This window comes from Brachycentrus maculatus, unplaced genomic scaffold, assembly GCF_059751285.1.
Source record: "Brachycentrus maculatus isolate JH-2025_06_01 unplaced genomic scaffold, ASM5975128v1 h1tg000050l, whole genome shotgun sequence".
In the NCBI taxonomy this organism is placed as follows: Eukaryota; Metazoa; Arthropoda; class Insecta; order Trichoptera; family Brachycentridae; genus Brachycentrus; species Brachycentrus maculatus.
The window spans coordinates 1,552,782-1,575,362 of record NW_028280804.1 but is presented as its reverse complement, the minus strand read 5'-3'; the positions used below and the strand labels follow the sequence as shown (position 1 = coordinate 1,575,362).

At 33.9% G+C, this 22,581-nt stretch overlaps 1 protein-coding gene across 9 annotated transcripts in view; it reads right to left on the bottom strand.

Moving 5' to 3' along the window:
- Positions 1–22,581, bottom strand: part of AMPdeam (AMP deaminase) — a 41,995-nt gene that overhangs the window by 16,688 nt on the left and 2,726 nt on the right. For 4 of the 9 annotated variants that reach the window (XM_088277845.1, XM_088277849.1, XM_088277850.1 and 1 more), the window contains exon 2: positions 6,906–7,056. In XM_088277845.1, coding sequence (XP_088133971.1) covers positions 6,906–7,056 — 151 coding nt within the window. Of the gene's footprint in view, positions 1–6,905; positions 7,057–8,575; positions 8,816–16,644; positions 16,868–18,566; positions 18,732–22,581 lie in introns of those variants that run through there. The other 5 variants (XM_088277843.1, XM_088277844.1, XM_088277846.1 and 2 more) reach the window with 3 other exon arrangements.

The window sequence follows — 22,581 nt, the reverse complement described above, 5'->3', positions numbered from 1 at the left end:
AAAGCTTTAAAATGAAAAACAAATCGATGTAGACACGAGAACTGAATTATAAACGGAAAAGTGTTATTTCAAACTGAACAGAAAATGTAATAACATCAGCTCAACTCACAAATATGGCTTCATTTAGTTTAAACGTGTATTTCCGTGGAGTGAGAAGGTAACATTACCCGCGTAACATTCCGTTTTAAAATAAAACGCGTAAAGAAAAAAATACATATTTATATTTTAAATTAATCAAAAAATTACTTGCGTAATTTAAATACCTTCCGCGACATTTTTAATTGTTGTAATTAAACTACACGAATTTGTAGTCGATCTTGAAAATAATGGAGAGTTACCAAGGCTATCGTGTATTAATTAATTTAAATTCGACCAATATTTAAATTCATACATTTTAATTTTAATTATAAACATGTTACACCTGTTTTGATCTGTTGTCAAATGTCGTCGTCCATTATTGTAATATTACAAAATAGTATTGTATTACACACCACCCATAACAGCGAGCAGTGTTTCATACTAACAACCGGAATGATTTGAAACATACATTATAATAATACGTCTTTACAAATATTTGACGAGTTATTTTGAAGGTGTGAAAATATAGGTCTCAGATTGGAGCGAAAATAATATTTTGTATGTAGTACTCGAGAAATGTAATTCTTTACCGCGGATGTCTAGTAAATATTTGCAAAGCAAACGCCGACGGAACGAAAAACTAACTAACCATCACGCCGCTTCCCCGCAGGGGTAGGCAGAGAGAATAGAACGCCACACCACTCTGTCTTTGCAAACATCCTTCGCCTCTTCCACGTTCATGGAAGATGGACGTGGAAGAGGCGAAGAATCATACATACCCGCCAATTGTTTCGACTCCAAACCTGACCGCTTACAAGTGTTTGGCATATATGATCGTGCCAAGTTTTTCTCGGTCCTCCTCTGCTCCTTTTTCCAATTACATTCGCCTCATAAATTTGTTTTACCGTTCTTTCCTCACTCATTCGTTCTACATGTCCAAACCATCTCAACCCACCTTTCTTAATTTTATCTATAATGCTTGTCTCAGCTTTGTATTCCTTCCATCTATTCGGACATCTATCATACATCCTTTTGTCACACATTCTTTTGAGAGAACGCATTTCGACTGCATTCAGTCTACCGAAGGAACGAAGAAGTTGGAAAAGTCTATAATTGATTTATTTCAATTTGTTTCTACCATTTTTTACAGATGCGTGGTAAAGATGACTTCAAATATTTCATTCGGAAAACTGGCGATTGATTGCTCTGATGCAACATAGAAAATGTCTTAGCAATACTGCGACTATGCGAATTTGAAAATGTACCCCACTTACGCAAAATTATTTCTCACGTTCAAGTTAAACAAATTTTACCATAATGTGGTGTATTAAAAAAGAAGAAAAAAAGTTCAATCTGAAAAATTAACAGACCATTTAAACCCCTTAGGACAATATTGCAAAGATTCTTTATATACAAAAGTATATTGGGAAAACAAGTTTTGCAGTAGAAACATGATATATAGGTAAATAATAATTAAGGGCTTATTTACGGAAAGATAAATCGGTTACAAAATAAAATGAAATAATTAACGATCACGACAATTATTAATGTTTCAAACATTCAACTTTAAATAACCGTTATTCAAATTATTATATATAACTTAAGTAATATGGGTTATACGAGTTAAGTAATTACCATATTTATATTTGAGGATAGATTTTCAGTCATTATTTACTATAGAATACGTATATAATAAAACCCTTATCCGCACCACAATGGTGCATAGGGCACTGTGTCATATAAACACAGTGTTATCTTGATCGTTTATACACGAAGGAAAGGTGATCAGCCCTCCGCTTCAGGTACCAGTCCATGGTTTTGAATAAATATCACAGTGAAAAAATCACTTATATTTATTTTACCCCCCTTGGGAATCGAACCCGGGACCTCCAGAACGGTAGCCGAGCGTGCTGACCATTATACTACGGAGGCGGACAATACGTATAATACGTATACGTAGAATACGTATACATATATATTTTTTGTTACATGGTGTAATGTTATCCCCGACCGATGCGACGGTGATAATTCTGTCCTTGCAATACTTTTTATGTATATTTTTTATATTTGTATGATATAAATATAATTTAAAAATATTTTCTATTATTACATAAAAATAAACAATGATATCCACAAGTGTATATTTTTCTAGTTCTTGGGACATTTTGGTTTTGTTTTTGTTATTTATTAATATTTTTACGTGATACATATTTTTTATTGCATTGCCTAACTAACTAGGGTTATCCCTGTTCTAAGTCAGACAAAAATATTAATGCAAATGAACATTTTATAAAAAATGCCGTAAAAAAATAAAAGAACGATAGATCATAGGATTATTTACAATTTATTTTTTAATATTTCTACATATCAAGATCGCAAGTATTTTAATCCTGAATTATCACGTTTATATCTCGTGTCGGGGCAATCAGGTTTGCAGTTTAATTATAATATTTGAAATTATTTAAAAATAATAAGAAATTACTTTTGAGACTTTGACATACGACATTTGAATATGAATCAAATTTCACATAATTTCAGTAGCACAGTGCCCTGAAGAAGGTTACTGTAAGGGATGGCCGCAACGTCAGTAGGAGTATTACACGGTGCAACTCAAAAATGTGTATTCCATTATTTTAAGTAATTTTTTAGTCAGAAAGTCGCAAACGGCCAGTATACTAAATTATTTAAGGTTTAGTAGTTTACGACATATTTTAATGTAAATTCTAAATTTCGACGGTTTAATATAAAATACTAAACGTTTATACATCGATATCTGAATACAAATATACATACATAAATACTGACCAATGAATGCTGGCCAAATATGTAAACATGTAAAATGTTACAGTAAAAATGTAGTAAATTTTCGATAGACGCAATGATTTTTATATTCAGTTTTCATGTTACTGCTACCACTACTACTACTACCATCCGGCGTTTCTCTGCAGAAGTTGGCAGAGAGGATGGAACACCACACTCTTCTGTCCTGACATACAATCCTAGCTTCCTTCACATCTAGTCATACATGACCGCCGATTACGTAGACTTCAGACATGTTAATTCATTAACTTTGTATACTTAAGTAATCGCAATACATGGGAGTATATTAAGATCAAGTATAAATATAATTTTACATAATTTGCAAATATTTTATACGTGATTCGTAATCGTAAAATATCTCGTCTTTAATATTATCAAAACTCCCGAAAGCGACGACTTTTGGTAATTTATTCGTAATTTTTCTAACGAAGCGGGACACGTGAAATTGCTTTCCCGAAATAAAACATATTCCAAAGAAACAGTCGGCGAAAAAAAATGGCCTCCGAAGCGAACGAAACACCTGAAGCGGCTGCGAGAGGTATGTCCGACTTCTTGCCGACGAAGATAACTGTGACGCAAAGGGCCGATTCCTGAGCAGGCTTGATACTTATAGGACCAGGATGGTCACTCGAGGGAATTCAGTCATGCAATGGCTACAGTGAACACACGAGGGGGTAATAAAATAATGATCAATTCATTATTATAGTACCAACCTACAGTCTTATATCCTAGCTTGACCAAGTTATGTACCTACCTGTAAGTTTAGTACCTACCACAGCCTTACATCCTAACTTCACGAAGTTTTGTAAGCTGAATCCAACCAGAAAATTACGAAAATTGAAGATATTTAGTTAGTGCATGTCAAACCTCGGCTCTTAATATCTGCGGAAAGGGTAATTTTACCATTTCACTCGGCTGGTGGTGTTCGGCGGGAAGGGTAATTTTACCTTTTCACTAGACTCATCGTAAATTGCGTGTTTTAGGTTATTTTTACGCATGACTATTGCTGCATCTTTTGATCTCATATCGATGTATACAGTATGGTTAAATGTTATCTCTTCTTTTCAGAGATGTTTATCTCTATTATGAACGCGAATGCGCCCGCAGATAGTCAGAGATGTTAATCTCTATTATGAGCGCGAATCCGCCCGCAAATAGTTTGTTAATCCATGTTTGTTCTGCAACCCCGAATGCATGTTGGTCCTCGGGACGCCCGAAATAGCATGTGATAAACATTTTGTGTAGTTGTAAGTGTGTGAATATTGCTACGGTGGTGACGGGTAGTATTGTTTGCATGCTGTTGTTGTGAGTGTCCTGACGAAGAGACGGGTACGTCTCGAAACCGGTAGACATAAACATCTCGAGTGGTTATTTACTAATTTGACTAAAATTTATGTAAAAAATATAAAGGTGAAGATATTTTTTTTAAATAACCTAACATCCAAGTGACTGAAATCTAGCTACGGTTTATGCAACACCGCTTATCATGACCCCTATTTAGGCTTCAACTTTAAACGTTTTAAAGTCTTTACCTACTTGTGAGTAGATTTACTCTTTATGTTTAAAGTTACTATAATTTCATGTAATTCATGAGTGAAAACTCTAGGCAAAAACACTCGCTATCTCGCTAAAGGCCCGATTTTAAACAAATTTTCTATGTTAGCAATGAAGTTACTTAGGTATATTATTTTATTTCTATGATTTGGTTTGTGAGTTCTTATTAGTATAAGTAGTTTTAGGTCACGAAACATCAAGAAATGGATGTGATTCTTAATAATTTTTGCGCTTATAACTGGTCTAACTTTTACCTGTTGATGACAACACCTGTAGTTTTCGTAACTGACGTGTTTACATTAATAAACCCAAAAAGTGTTTTTATTGAAATATTTTAATTTTTATAACTTGATCAAGTTATTCCACAAAGTTAATAGCAAATCTATTTATTGATTTATTGAAAAACCAACAGAATATTTTCAAAAAATTAAAAAAATATATAAAATTAAAAAATTAAATTCCAATTACAGGGTTTTAATTAAAAGTAATCTAAAACAACAACAAAAATCAATAAAAAATCAATACTTAATATATAGTAAAGCATGTACGAGTGATGATAATGATACATTTGGAAAATACACATCGCTCACTCCTTTCAAGAACGTCATAAATCAAAAATCGTCAATTTCCAGTTGTGCATGTTTTCAGAATGCCCAGAAAATGTTCTATATCCCAGCAAAAGTGGCATATTTTTAACTTAATATTTACCCGCTACAGGGCAGAAAGTGTTGTTTTAGCATTTTGAAGAAAAGGTATTGTTTAATTATTTTTTTAAATACACAAAATATTTTTCAAACGCAGAAAAAACCTTCAGGTTTTACCTAAAAATATATGTTGCTCAGAAAAAAGTTCAATGAGTGGCTTGATATTTATTTTTAATACATTGTATTATATTTTTAAACTTTAAAAACGTTCTCCTGAAAAATCAAGTTTTTTGATTTATGACGTTCTTGAAAGGAGTGAGCGACATATTGTATTAAGATATTTAAATTTAACACTGAATTATCTCAAAATAATAGTTATGTTGGTTGGATCTGGTTTGCAGAACTATAATTGTGTCTAATTGATATACTAATTGTATTCCTTAAACTCGGAATAGCGTGTACCACAAATTGTTAGTTTTTTTATATAATAATCGTTATCATTACATACTCGGAAAGTGGATGAGACGTTTTAAAATTGAAAGCAAATAGCCCCTTAAATATTAGTAAATACATAAATGAAGCAGCAAAGAAAACATTAGTTGTCTTTATGTACGTGGTTTACATAATAATTACTTGATACACGCTGTTCGCGTTCGTGACAAAGTATAATAAAAGTACGTGTTCAATATTGGTAGTACATAAACATCCTACGATTATTCCATCACGTAGGTACCTTCTAGAAAATATTATTATTACTTGGTATAACAGCGTGAAACATTAATTTTCTTCGTTTAATGTTATAAATGTGTGTAATTCCTAAGAAAATATTATAATCTAACGTGTAGTAATTATTACTAACTCAAAGTGGATATTCTGGTTTATGAGAAGTTCTTAAGATTGATTATATAAATGTCATATGCCTAGTAAATGTTGTGGCCAACTTTTGTTCAAATCCGATATGGAAATCTACAAAATGCCATACTTCGATATTTGTGTCCAATATTGATCAGTATTTAAATAAATGAAAGTTATATTTTGTATTTTAAAAGTATTATTAACTTGTGGTGTTGTGATATATTTCGTCCGCCTCCGTAGTGTAATGGTCAGCACGCTCGGCTACCGTTCTGGAGGTCCCGGGTTCGATTCCCAAGGGAGGTAAAATAAGTATAAGTGATTTTTTCACTGTAATATTTATTCAATATTACCATGGACTGGTACCTGAAGCGGAGGGCTGATCACCTTTCCTTCATGTGTAAACGATTAAGATAACACTGCGTTAATATGAAACAGTGCCCTATGCACCATTGGGGTGCGGATAAGGGTTTAAAAAAAATTGTGATATAACACTCTCTTTGCCATTCATCGTTCATTTTGTATAATACGGTATCATTTTGTATTTAAGGTCTACATTTGACCTGATGATGGAATGGTATTTTTCAAAACCGGTAGTCACGAAGTAGTGTTTTTAAGGGGCCTTACACGAAGTGAACGATGAATGATAAGGAGAGTATTAAATACAAATTAAATAGAACCCAAATAATACGGATTTGCTTCAAGCTGTAAAGACGTACGCAACGCGTTTTTGTATATGATTGCAAATATCAATACAAAGTTCCTGCAGTACATTGCCGACTGGCTAAAATGACGTTTTCTGAAGAGCGAATTTAGTAATTTGCTAGGAAAAATTATGATTTTAAATAATTGTGGATTCTCGAATTCTGTTTTTTCCTTCATATAGACTTGTCGCCGAACGGCAAAGATTTGAAGAAATTCACTGAATGTATGAATGTGTAGATATAATGAACTTACTTGACATTGAGCTGGCGCTGTATGGCGAGTTTCTTCTCGATCTGCTCTATGGGGAACTGGGGCACCTCGTAGGGGGCGGACAGCTCGTTGGGCAGGTCCCGGCCCTCCGCCCCCGCCGAGGGCGGGAAGGGGGACGTGGGGCTCTCGCTCCCTGGAAAAGAAAAACTTGTAAGTACATTTTCATTTCAGTGTCCTGAAAAAGAGACGGGTGCATTCCGAGACCGGTAGACACATCTCTGTGAGCGGTTTTATCTATTAAGTTCATCATTAAAAATCTGGTTATCTATAAAAAAAGAGACTAAAATTAAATATGCTGATTCGTATATATAAATTTTTAAACAATAAATTACACAAATATTTTAAGGATAAAAAAATGTTAAAAAAAATTCATGAACATATTACTAGAAATAAGGATAAAATAAGACTGAATTGTTGAAAAAAAATTGTCACTACATTGTTTAATGTATAGGGGTTTGAAAATGTGTGATGAGATGCCTGAATGTGTGAAGAATGAAAAGAGTCTGAAAGAATTTAAAAATAAATGTTTAGTTTACTGTAAGAAAACAAAATATACATGATGTAAATTAAGTGTAAATAATAGTTTATATTAGTGTAATATAAGCTAATTAAAGAAATAAATAAAAAATAAATAAATAAAAATTTAAAATGAGTGGGGTGGGCAGAGGGAATAGAACGCCACACCAATCTGCCTTTGCAAACGATGATTAATGCCAAATAAAATAAGTACGAATACTGTAGAAATGTAGTGACACTAATTTATGCACCTATTATTTCCAACACATTCATTAGATAGTACATATAAAGATAGTAATATCTTCTTAAGATTTTAGAGCACAATTAATTGTGTTTTTTTTTAAATAACGGCAGTAGAAAAGTTCTTGTGCATACTATATGCTGTTTTAAATTTGCTATATTTACATTTATTTGCTATATTATTTTGTCCGCCTCCGTAGTGTAATGGTCAGCACGCTCGGCTACCGTTCCGGAGGTACCGGGTTCGATTCCCAAGGGAGGTAAAATAAATATAAGTGATTTTTTCATTGTAATATTTATTCAATATTACCATGGACTGGTACCTGAAGCGGAGGGCTGATCACCTTTCCTTCATGTGTAAACGATCAAGATAACACTGCGTTTATATGACGCAGTGCCCTATGCACCATTGGGGTGCGGATAAGGGTTTTTATTATTATTATTATATTTACATAGAATATTCTAGTTTAGTATTTTTTTTGTTGGCAAATGCTGAATTTGCTAACAAAAAAATGGTATATTTATACAGTGTATAAATATGTTTATATTATCCATTGTATAAATAATTTAAGGGATCAGGAACACATTCAATACACGTACTTTATATTATTTTATATGGAGAAATTTATCGAAAGTTGAATAACTTGAAAGTCGAACAAGTCCCCTGAAAGTGTTAGAAGTTGGGTTCAGGCCCGAGGCAGCCCATTAGTATTGCAGGCCACTATTGCACTGATAGCCCCTAATACAATAGACATTCTTATCGGTATATTCTTAAATATTTTCATTTTGTAAACATTGATAACAGGAAAGCTAGAGGATCATATAGCAAGGTTGAAGTCTAGTATTAAAATATTAAAAAAATATATGGTAAAATAGATCAAAGATAAAAATATTACTTTGCTTCAGTCGCAGTAACTTCGATTCTGAAAGTCTGTCACTAAAATCGTCTTTATCGAAACTGTACTTCACTAAAGATGATTTCCTGCGGGAGCTCTCCATTTGTTCTTCACCTTCGGGAAAATACATAATAAACACTAAACTTTTCTTTCTTTCAAAGCAGCAGTGAAATAAACTACACTTTATCGCATAAATTTAATCAAACGCCGTTCATTGCACACTGGTGGAGCGCTAACAACAAGTTCAAACACCTAGTTTTGCAACAAAGGCAGATAAAAATACCGCGCGAAGTTGATACGAAAATAAAACGCGAATCGTAATAAAAATGACACGAGTCCAACACGTAAATAAACAGAACCGAAGATGTCAATACAATCAGCTGAGTCACAAAAAACAAAGGCGCGAATATATACGCAGTAAGAATGTTGTCATTTACACTCGTGCAGAGATATTTTTGCGTATTTAACAGACTCTATATGTGTCAAAAAGGTTTTTTTAATTAATTTATTTATGACGCCACGCGGATTTGAGACTTAACGATGCACACATGATCTCATTGGGCGCCTGTACCGAGACGCATGCGTCGGTAAACTGAGTAACCGAGCAACCGTGGAACTGCGGTTACCAAAGCGCGAGGCATCGCTCCAAGAGCTGTTCCTACCCGCGCCAGATGATCTGACACGGATATCGCAGTAACGGCGTGAGACCGCTTCGACACATGAAAATATCAAAGCGGATTGATTAATGCGTCCAAAGGTGAGGCGGGTCGCAGATTGTGGAGCGCCAGCGGTGCGAATTACGCAGACGCAAACAGCCGGGAAATAATTCCCGGAAAACAGACGACTCTTTGTCCCTATTCCATATAACTCCGTTCAATCATAAAACGGCGTTACTGAGAAGATAAAATTGCCCGTTTTATGAATGACACAGGTAACAGGTGTTTGTTTATAGTGAACCCGATTACAAAATATTCAGAATTCACATACCTCTACGAGGCAATATGTAGTTACGCCCGCCCTACGCCGGGATTTGCGCGTAGGGATGGATATAAATAGAATTTTCAACCCTCCTGGTATTCATATAATAAGACCATTCCTCCTTTCACTGACGACAAATATTGATTTTTGTGATACGTGTTGTACTCGCTTCAAAGTGTCTTAAGAGATTATTTAACAAAAATGGTTGGTTGGCTTAATATTTATTTTTGTATAGTATAATGATAAATGACTTAATAATTTATTCCTTAATAATTAATTTCCAATAAGAAACTAATCAGAACGTATTATCCGTTCTGGACAACTTTACGATGGAAATCCTATATAACAAACTAATCAACTAACCATAACGCCGCTTCCCGCAGGAGTAGGCAGAGATATTAGAGCCCCCCCCCACCAATATGTCTTCGCACACAATCTTCGCCACTTCCACATTCATACATCTTTTCATGCATACACGCCGATTATTCCTACTCCTGACTTGACCAAGTATTGGAAATACTCGATCATGCCAAGTTTTCCTCGGTCTTCCTCTGCTTCTATTACCAACCACATCCGACTCATAAATTCTATACAAAACAATGAAAATGATATACTTAACCAAACTGAACTAACTATGCTTAACTAAATATCAATAATTGTAAGTTAAAACAAGAGAACAAAAACCTAATTAACTTATTTAACTAAGAATGAAAATACTTTGTAAATGTACTCCTGTTTCGTTAAATTATGAAATGGTTGAACCTGCCCAAAAAATATTTCACTCTCACTAACAACCGTTCAATGAGATACATAATACTAAAATACTGTTTGCAAATCGTATTACCAATCCTATGCGGATTTTTTTATTTAAAATACATTGAACTAATATTCAACACCAGTTCTCATTTCACTCACTCCTTTCAAGAACGTCATAAATAAAAAATCGTCAATTTTCAGTTGTCCATGTTTTCGGAATGCCCAGAAAATGTACTATATCCCAGCAAAAGCGGCATATTTTTAACTTAATATTTACCCGCTACAGGGCAGAAAGTGTTGTTTTTGCATTTTGAAGAAAAGGTATTGTTAAATTTTTTTTTTAATATACTAAATATTTTTCAAATGGAGAAAAAACCTTCAGATTTACCTTAAAAGATCTGTTGCACAGTAAAAAGTTCATTAAGTGGCTTGATATTTATTTTTAATAGATTGTATTATATTTTTAAACTTTAAAAACGTTCTCCTGAAAAATCAACTTTTTATTTTATTTATGACGTTCTTGAAACGAGAGAGCGATTTGTCTTTTTTTATAAACATATTTTCCCGCGAATGACGCATAAATTGCTAGCTAGTGTTACTAATAATAGCATGTGGTCAAATATATTTTTATTTTATTTAACAGTTACGAATGGTGGGTCTAAAAATAAAATATATACTCATTTCGTGCCACATTGCTACGCACATATTTATACGTTTGATTGCAATTCCACGCACATACTTGTATAAACATGTAAATATGGATATGTTTATGAAGTGTAGGTTATACAATATTCAAGGTAAAAAAAAATTAAAAGAAGGAAATAAAAGTTGACCACCTTACCTTCGTGAGCCAATTATGGTATAAAATATTATGGTTTTCTTGATAATATTTATTTTTATAAAAATTAAAATGAAACTGGTTAGATCGAGTTATATTTTATTACTAATTATACAGGTATAACAGTTGGTGCATTCAAATCTCAAATAGATAATATCTTGGTCGATCATTGGTCACATCATCTCATAAAAATTACCAAAAAAACATAGTCATACACGTATGGACCAGACACATTCACCCCATTCGTATGTCGGTGTGTAAATTGATTTATTTTAACGCTTCATCAATTTGTCAACATTCAAATAAGTTAGTGAAAATATTTCGTGTAAAATGTTTAAAAATTAAACATTTTATATAAAGTTGTAGGTATAAAATGTTAGCAATTGTAGTGCAGATAGCAACAAAACAAAAAATTATATTAGTTTGAGTGTCAAAATTTTTATTAACATTTGATTTTCCTCCACTTAGAAGTTATAATATCAAGATTTTTTAACGATATCTTAATATATGTATTAATATAATATAAGTCGGATATTTTTTGGCGTCTCCTAGTATGTAAAATAATTCGGGATGAATCTAACATACATTTCATAAAGGTTTCTGTTAGTTTACAACATTTTGAGTGTGTCCAAATACTTGTTCACAAAATCTGGATTATCTCCAATTACAGGAGTTATTTTCATATTATTTTTTGACATCTCATCAAAGATGAAGAAGAATATGGAAGTCTGGGCATTTACGGGAGATTTACGGGGATATAAGAGTTTCTGCTTAATAAAAAGCTTCTTTACATCTCATCAATAGATGTCTCTAGTGAAGTTCTAGTGATTCATGAACAAGGTTTCTAAATTGGTTCATATATATAGAACTTCCAAGAATTTGAGTAGTGTGGTTGTCAATAATGGGTAGAATTGGTGAATGTTACACGTGTGTAAAGTGATCACTTAAACCAGCCGTAAGCCGTAAGCCCCGTAAATGCCCAGACTTCCATATTCTTCTTCATCTTTGATGAGATGTCAAAAAATAAGTTTCTGTTAGTAAAAAAACTTCAAAGTAATTTCAACTAAAAGTGGCACCGAAGAATTAGTATATGGAATATTTTTATTATAACACCTGAAATTTGAGGAGTGTCAAAATGGTTTTAGGTTAATGTAATTCATGTAGAATAGTAACTAGTCAGACGCGGCGTCCCCTGTTGAAAATGACCTAGGTCACAGGTCGGCAAAGTGTGGCTCGGGAGCCGCATGCGGCTCTTTGACCTTTTAAGTGCGGCTCCGGGACAAATATCCGCGAGAAGGCTCTTCGACTATACTTACTCATGCGAACAACCATTTTAAAGCGTGAACATTATTAAAAGTAATCTGAGAAATTGCTTTATTGACGAGAACCAGGAAATATGCTAAAAACAACGACATACAAACCTGACTTGATCAAACTCTCAAAGGAGATGCAAGGATATCATTCGCAATAAGTGGTGTTCTTATGGATACCTTACATTCAAAAGATTTGTTTATCAATTAATAAAATTCTTATTAAGGGGATATTCGCAAGCATAGAACTCATTCCATCGGAGACCATCGGAGAGGTCACGTTTCTCTTTTCTTTTCAAAACCATATAATTATTTCGAAGAACAAGTTATTTTTTCAATTAAAAAACGGTATTTTAAGAAAAAAACAATTACGTAAAATGTTTGTTAGCTGTATTTAGAAAAAAATCAGTTCTGACTTAACGAATACTGGGCCTCAAGTGTGAAATCATGTATAATTAAGTGTAACCGTAATTTATAATAATTAAGGTCTAAACATATAATTAAGGTGTACTAGAATTGAAAACAGATTTCGCTCTCAATATTTTTTTTTTTTTTTTTTGATTTTTTATTTTATTTATTTACGGCATTACTGCCTCTAACTAAAAAAAACATAGAAATTAGAAATTAAGATGAATTACATAGAAAATAATAATAAATTATTTAAAATTAAAATAACGATAGTGAAAAACGAAAAGATACGTATAAGGAATAAAAAAAATGCAAAACTTGGTGAAAAAAAGGTTTAAAAAACTGGTATAAATTAGGGAAGCTAATAATCGAAATAAAAGTCATACCAAGAGATCCAAAAAGTGCCCTGTAAATTTTGACTTAAAGATGTTTGTTGATTGTTGTAATGTGCATATTTGGCTTTCCGGCTAATAAGTTTGCCGACCACTGACCTAGGTACATGAAATAGGAAGCGATGTCGTATCGGAATCGGTAAACAGAAATACGAGTAGGTACATACAAATTGATCTAAAGCGACAACTAGTTTGCTTTGTACTCGCTACCGGTACCAATGGCAGTGCCGGTAAGGAGCTATTTACAGAATGACGGACCATTCCGTCTTGCCGGGATGGAAAACGGGTCAGTGGAAAATCCCACGGGCAAGGACTAATCCACGCCCGATCGGGCAATCTCACTGCTCGCCGAGTGTGTGGTGTTGACCAACACACTCGTCGAGCATGTTGGGCGAGAGAGTTGGTGACAGCATGCTCGTACCTTTGTGGGTACAACGAACATAGCCAAATTAAGGTGAGGTCCCATTAGTGTTATGAGCTGCGTCGACCCTATAACCTTTACGCCTTCTTAATTCCATTTCTAAATCCGAGAATCTGGAGCTTTTGAGCTCCAGATCCTGATCACTTTGCAATCAGATGATTAATAATCAAATTAACACCGCGTCGACCCTATGCGGTGGACGCTGCGACGACGAAACGCAGCGCATCGCACTAATGGGGCCTCACCCTTAAGGAACCGCATTCTTTTTATGTAATAAAACTAGCGTCCGGCATGCGTTGCAATGCCACTTAAAAAAACGAATCGTCGGGAGCCTCTCGTCTTCCAATTGAATAAAAAATAACTGTCTCCTATCTTTTAATAAAATAACAACTATGTAGGTCTTTCCACATTAATTTTATTTGACCAGCGACCGGGTTTCGTCGTAACTGACATCACCAGTCACCAGTAATCACCAGTCTAAAACCCGGTCGCTGGTCAAATAAAATTCATATGGAAAAAACTACATAGTTGTTATTTTATTCTATAAAATGCAGTTCTACCAAGAAATGTCAGTACAAAACTTAAAAACGCATTTTTTTGATCGATTGGATATATCGGACTCATGGAACGGAAGTTTTATTTGTGATTATGTTTGATCAAAGGTGCTGCAACAAAAGGGTGTATTCTTTATGTAAAGTGCTGCGATGTGTTGTCTTTCTATGTCATGGTTAGGATTTTGAACTAGGGTTGCTTTTTTAGCGTTTTTTAGGATTATGATAGATTTTGTGTCAAGAAAAATCCCAACTTGCCGATGAATAATGGTTGAATGGATACGATGACTGGACACTGTCGAGAAAAAAAGAGGAATAAAAAAGTAAAAAGGGTATTTATGATGTTTTTGTTTATTAAGAGCGAGCTCTAACATTCAATTCAATAAAGTGTTTTATACGTAGAAGCATTTTTTAAATATCGTTCAGAGAAATTAAATTACTATTATGTATAAAATAATATCGGCCAGTTGGCCACCACGGCCTTCCTTGGTCTCACTAGCAGTCTCCTTGGATTATATGTAGGTGATTGGCTCGAACGACATCTTTCTTATCATAAGTCGAGTGCAAAAAATGTTAATACATCAATACATGTGAGAATCATGACTTAAATTGCCATGTCAGCAATATCAATTCGGATATGAATTGGAAACCGAGAACATGCTGGGCTCGGAGTTGGCATAGAGTTTTTTTTACGGGCCAAACATGGTGAGCGCGGATGGGGGGTCTGAGCACTTGGCTGGACAACGTTTACGTAGGCACCGATCCCAAATATGCTCGTCAACATTACCCAGGTGAGACCGGTGACAATTTCTGGCACATGTTTTGATATTGAGATAAAATCGCAAGCAGGTACACCGCATTTAGTTCTGAGGAAAATGTAAGTGGGTTGCGGAAAAATTCTAAAAATATGATATTTTTAAGAAAAATAAAACGATGATTTTATAATTTATTTAATTATATTACGAATACACAAATATAAAATTCACAACATTTTGGGTTAATAGGGTTTACCCAAATAATTTCGATAGATCGTATTGTGAACCAGGCAATTGCCATGGATCTTCCTCGAAAGACATCGAGAGGAAGACCAAAAAATTTATGGATGCTACAGGAAGATAACATGATTCGAAGGCATGGCCTAGGTGACTTGTCCGTGATGGACAACGTCAACAACCTACAACATCAGGACAACATGACATGATGGACAACGACCTACAACCTGAGGACGAGGAGAGCTGACCCCAACAGTCTACAAAGACGATAAGTTGTGATGGAGCCGGGAAGGGTGTCGATAGATATAATTAAGAAGTCACAAATATAAAATTCACAACGTTTTGGGTGAATAAGGTGTCCATAGATCAATTGATAACCAAAAAATCGCCATGGATCTTCCAAGGCATCTAGACGAAAAACAACATTTTTACGGATGATACAGTAAGATAACATGATTCAAAGGCATGGCCTAGATGACGTTGTCCATGATGGAAGGACCTACAACCTGAGGACGAGGAGAGCTGACCCCAACAGTCTACATTGACGATAAGTTATGATGACGCCAAGAAGAAGAAAAAAAAGGGTGTCGATAGATGAAATAAAGAAGTCACAAATTGACAGATGTTCTCAACAAGAAAATAAATCAATTTTATCACAAGTTTTGGTTATAAATATATCGGGCATTGTCTGATACCGAATAACAACAGTAAACACTAGAGATTCATGACATTGAAATCCTGCCCAGTGTGTTAATGTGAAAAGAGATTTTGATAATTATCGTGTTTAGTAAACAGCATCACTTGCCAAGATGAATAAACATAAACTTTCGTTTCAAAAAGAAGTTTCTCGAATCATGTATTCAAATATATATCTCTATATAAATTAAACAAACTTAAAAGTAACGAATTCAGAGTAAGCAGGGTTTGCTTTGCAACTGAGGGGATTATATTTTGCACGTAAAAAAACCTTTTTTAGCTCCATTTCTTAACGATTTAAACTAAGTATCTTACATTCAATATAGATGAAGAAGAATATGGAATTTCATTAATTGATTCGACAGCTACTTTGTAGTAAAATCTTTCCATTATTTATTCAAGTTTTACTTAGTAAATACACTATTTCTCAAAATCTATTGTGACACGTGTTTCGATGCATTCCACATCATTTTCACTGTAAAAATAATGTGAAATTGCATCAAAACACGAGTCACAATAGATTTAAAGAAATAGTGGTACCTAGTAAACCTTAAAATAAAAATGGGTAGCATTCCGCATCATTTTCAAACACCGTATGTGATTCACATCTCACTCAAATCACTCCTGACATGACGTTAATGCCATCGAGATAATATTTCGTTTGAAAATTGTCATTTCTTGGAATGTTTCGGCGGTGAAGAGAACATGAATGGATCGCGTTACTTACCGGTTTCATCGTAAAACGAGTCGATAGACAGGTGAAGGCCCTTGCCGCCAGACGTGTCCACCACCCCCCTCTGAGACATGATGCACTCACGCGATGTAAAATACTGGTAATCCCTTTATTTATTATTACTTGTTTGGCACTAAAATGAGAGGTTTACGACTCTCCAAACGGAGACACTAAATAGTTTTGACGTTTAAGCTGACTTAAACAGCGCCACGAAACGCTATTCGAAAAAGGAACATTGAACGTGAATTGAGAAATTTAAAAGCACTCGAGTGGAAAGTATTCGTGATATTTTGGTGCCTACCCATCGAATGTTCGAGAACGGATTTGAAAATAAATAAATCTAAAGGTAATCTACCTGCATACATTAATATACAACCAATGTGTTTTATCATTGTTATTTTTTGTATGGATATATAAACAGAAATTAAGAAAAGTTTCCATAAGGCTTTCTTTAATCTATCAAACTTCCGTATGTAAGGTTAGGTTAGGTTTGGTTCCATTCTCAGGGGGGAGTCAAAATAAATGTTAGTGATTTTTTACTGTAATATTTATTTAATGTTCTTCATGGCTGATACAGGAATGAAGCGTGGGATTGATCACCTTACCTTCACGTACTGACAATCGAGGCAACACTGCGTCAATACGATGTAGTGTCCTATGCACCATTGTGTACAGACACGGGTTAGAAGATCTATCAACATCTTGATAGCAATCCCTCGAGGGTTCAATCCAGTATTTGTATACAAAGGTTTGGACATCTCTAAAAAACTATTGCTGTATTGTAGCTACATATAAGTAAGTACACATGGTATTTTGACCCATTTCTTTACATCTGCGGCTATCTACTACACGGTATACGAACCCACTCCTTTACATAAATTATTCAAATTTACCTACCTACGCTATTTTTAGTCTGGAACAGCCTACTCAACTTTCAGCATTTATTATTTGGCAACGATAAAAAATCTTAAATTTCACACGAGTATGGCCACACTGTGCGCCGAGATGGTTGACGATTTCTGGAAGAGAGCTATTTTTCCTTCCAAATCGCGTTTATTAGTTTTTTGCATTTTTTACGATTGGGTTTATAATTTGGGAGATTTGTATCATAATAAAAGGAAATTAGTAAAATACATTTTTACCTCTCCGTTTTGGACAGTTTGGTACGCGAATACTACCAGATCGGCTAAATAAGTTTAGTAGTTAATCTGGATTTGTCAACAAAAACTAACTTTAAAAAAACATTATTTTTGTAATCATTTTCAATTCAGCGACAGTTGTTTCGCTTTGCACCTATAATTTCAATCTGCTCTTAGTAAAAATCATAAAAAATGTACCGCATACTGAAGTTGATTGACCTCAAAAAAATATCTTGTAATTCAAAGACCTTGGAACGAAAGCAAAATGACAGGTCAAAGAAAAGTGTTTGTATTATAATTACTACATTCAAACACACGTAGGCACTACCGCACGTGTGAAAAGCCATCAATATAATTTAAATTGACAATATTCACCGTCCATAAAATTTATCTTCATCTTAATGGGTACCTACACAGATAAATCCACATGTACATCTATTTATAAACCTGGCAACATTCCAGCGAATTTGTTTTCGGAACGCAATATTCTTAGAATTTCCATTCTCCCACACGTTTCATGCAAATTTTTCATCGATTCAGACACTTAACGGGCTGTCAGGCATTTGGCGGGAACAATGGAAAATGTATGAGCTATCGATCTGGAACGATACAGCAGGCACCAAGAACGTCACGAATTTCCAGCACAGATTGTTATTTACTAAATCACTCATTGTAAATTCAAACAGCTGAGGAATGGATAAACGCGAGCGAGCACGGAAGCGCTGGAAAACCTGTCCGCGGCAGCGTCTACCTGTTGAACCCGCGGGAAAAACTTACGTAAGATCACAGTCTTCGACACGTACGAAAATACGATTATTAGGAGTTTTTCTCCGGTTTATTGCGACGTTTATTGATTGTGGGATTGAGATCGAACAATCCCGACAGTGTAGCTATTGTCGACTGAGTCGCCGAATTGTCCGCGCAGGGTACACGGCCTGGCACGGGCCAAGATTCGCGTGATTTTCTTGTTAGCGGGCCGGTCGCCTGTATATTGTTATTTTTATATTTTTGACACTGAATTAGGACCCAGTTGACTCGAAGCGTAACAAGCTATCGCCAAGTTTGTGCACGAAGTACACGATTTGTGTCACGCATGGCGTCTAGTACAGATATTCATGGAAAAATAATACGACAAAATAGTATCGTTTATACTATTTAGCAATGTGTATGTGTAAATTAAAATTAAGAAAAAATAAATTAACCATTGACATATATATGTACTAACGTCAGCTCTTGTTCCTTTGAGTAAATAGATTTTAAGTTTTAAACGTGAATATTTAAAACATCCAGGTCAAGGAGGATCGGGTCCCTTATGTGAAATAATTTGGAAAAGAATCTCACATAGATAAAATAAAGGTTTCAGCTCAACTTACCAAACTTTAAATTTCAACAATAGATGGGGTCACTGATTTTTTTCGAAAATGTTATAGATTACAATTGGAATATATACCATAAACATACATTGAAAGCTCCTAACCGCATTCCCGGATCTGATACAGAAGCATATAGGCTTCCTGACAGACTTCTCTTGCAGAGCAATTTTCAGCAGAGCAGAACTAAGAAGTGAAAATTATAATAAAATGTGAAACAAAAATGTGTCCCGAATCAACTGCAAATTTAAATTTAAAAGCTTTTAATTTCATGTCACTGCCAATCTAAACAAATACTAAATTCGAAAACCACCAAGTATAGAAAATATACAGGTTTCAAAATTTGAGTAAAATGGTCGTTAATCATGAAAAGAATGGTGAATGTTACAAAGTGTTTAAAGTGATGATTTAAACCAGCCAATGACGAGTTGTTACTGCCGTAAGTACCCAGATTTCCACATTCAAATCTAAGCAACTTTTATATAGGGACATCAATAAAATGTAAATGAATTTGTTAAAGAATGTTTGAAATTTCTTTTTTGGGTAATATATCCAAAATTAAACACGGTTATTGGATTGAATTCTACTTTTATTTACTTATATATGATAATATGCGACGCGTTTCGTCTTATTAAGACATTATCAAAAAATATCGTATTTTTAATTTTTTTTTCGGGAATTATACAGCTTTACATTTAAAAAAGTATATAATAAACAATAGTTACATTAACAATAATAAACATAACATTACATTAACAAAAATACTTACATTAATAAAAATAAAGCCAATTAAACAATTCCACGTTTATGTTATAATAACTATTAAAAACATTAAGAGATAAAAAAGGGTGTGGTATAAAAAAAATGCAGGAAGGAGAAGGAAAGGAGAGGAATTAATTGGTTTTGATAATGTCTTAATAAGACGAAACGCGTCACATATTATCATATACATATATGTAAATAAATGTAGAATTCAATCCAGTAACCGTGTTTAATTTTGAATATACTTACCATATTACCCAACAATTCAAAATGGAATTCTACCAACTGTCTGCAGTTACAATAAATGATTTTTTTTTTATATACAACAGACGTTCCTGGATTGTTTATTTTTGTATGCAACGACTTTAATTATACTGGTTCGCCAACTTGTATTATTGGTTCAATAAATATGGTATATATTGCATACTTCTTGGCAAACCGTTTGTTTATTCCACCAATTAGAGCTGATAATGACTTTATTATCACATTACAAACTAGGCCATTCATGAAAATCTCGATAAGTCGGGGGCTATAAAACGATAAAGAGCCGCTAGTAACAACTTTATCTTGCAGAACAATAAAAATATTTAGTATCGCGTGAAAAATCAAATATAAGTGATAATCAGAAGCGGAATAAGATGGGCAAACACACAAAAGTGTGGTCGCGATGGTAACACAAAAAAGTGTGGTCGCGATGGTAACACAAAGCCCTAGCCACAAATGCTGATTCATAGAGCAGCAAAATAAATTTGTAGAATTTATACTCCTTTTATCTGAAGGGATATTAAAAGCTACTTATTTGCGGTGATTTAAACAGTGAAAAACAACGTAGCATGATGTGCAATACAATAAAATGCATTTCTCTTTTTTTTTGACATCTCATCAAAGATGAAGAAAAATATGGAAATATGGGTATTTACGGGGCTGACGACCGTCATAGGCTGGTTAAAGTGATCATTCATAAATTCTACCCATTATTGACAACCACACTACTCAAATTCTTGGAAGTTCTATATATATGAACCAATTTTGAAACAGTGTTCTTGAATCACTAGAACTTCACTAAAGACATCTATTGGTGAGATGAAAAGCTTTTATTGAGCAGAAACTCTTTTATTAGTATGTGAGGTCCGAATCCTGGATTATAATCACACACATGAGAAACGCCGGAAAATATCATTTTAATTTTTATTAATTTAGTTTATATTTTGACCAGATAATTTATTTACAACATTTTGAGTGTGTCCAAATACTTGTTCACATATCTGGATTATCTCCAATTATAGGAGTTATTTTTTATATAGTTTTTTGACATCTGACATGAGATGTCAAAAAATAATATGAAAAATAATTCCATTATTATTTAAGTATTTGGACACTCTCAAAATGTTGTTAAATGTATTTCATTTGTTTTTAATTTACAGATTATTATTGTTGGTATCTCGTTGGTGTGGCGTTCTAGAAGTTTTAAACTGATTATTGTGGTGATAAAATTATGACAATTGATTCACTAATTTCTATTCGTTCAACCTTTTTCGATTCCTGATTGTTCAATATTCAATGAAAAAATATAATTTTACTACCAATACACCGGACACAGCCCAACAGCTGACTGTAGATTGACAGGACAAGGATGTGTTTGAATATATTTCGTGAAAAATCGATCGTCAAGCTCGTTACGAGAATTCGCCATTTTGCGTATTTAACGAAAATGCCGATAAATTCATTGACTTACCGGATGAAGATCTTCTATGCAGCATATCGAACTCCTTTCAGCACACAATAACTTAAAAAAATCTATGACTGAATGAAGTAACGAGTAACTGACAGTAAATTAGTGTGAGCCGCTCTCTGTAGCTTCAAGGTGTGAAAAACTGACACATGTGACGTTTGTTTGTAATGTAACATAAGTACTACCTTTAATTCGCAGAGATAAGAAACATATCGTAGTCGTACAGGAGAAAGTGACCAACTAACAAAACGCAAAATGTTTAGGAGGGCCATATAAGTCACTTTTGCTTGGCAAAAAAATTAAGCATCAATGCAGTTTTTAATTTTTAACAAGTCAATATATTATAGGTACCTCCAAGTTTAAAACCGCTTTGGGATTTTTTTCAGAGCAATATTAAGCTAGTAAGATATCAAATAGTCAATGATCACGTTTTTGTGAAAAATGCACTTGGTCACTTTCTCCCGTATGACTACTACATATTCTCCCATATCACTCACTCCTTTAACAACGTCATATATCAAAAATCGACAATTTTCAGTTGTTCATGTTTTCGGAGTGCCCAGAAAATGCACCATATCCCAGCGGCATCTTTTTATCTTAGTATTTACCCGCTACAGGGCAGAAAGTGTTGTTTTTGCATTTTGAAGAAAAGGTTTTGTTTAATTCTTTTTTTTTTAAATATACTAAATATTTTTTAAATGGAAATAAACATTCAGATTTTAACTAAAAAGATCTGTTGCACAGTAAAAAGTTCAATAAGTGGCTTGATATTTATTTTGAATACATTTTATTATATTTTTAAACATTGAAAACGATCTCCTGAAAAATCAAGTTTTTTGATATTTGACGTTGTTGAAAGGAGTGAGCGATATATGAATAATCGGCGGGCATGTATGAGGAGATGCATGAATGTGAAAGAGGTGAAGAT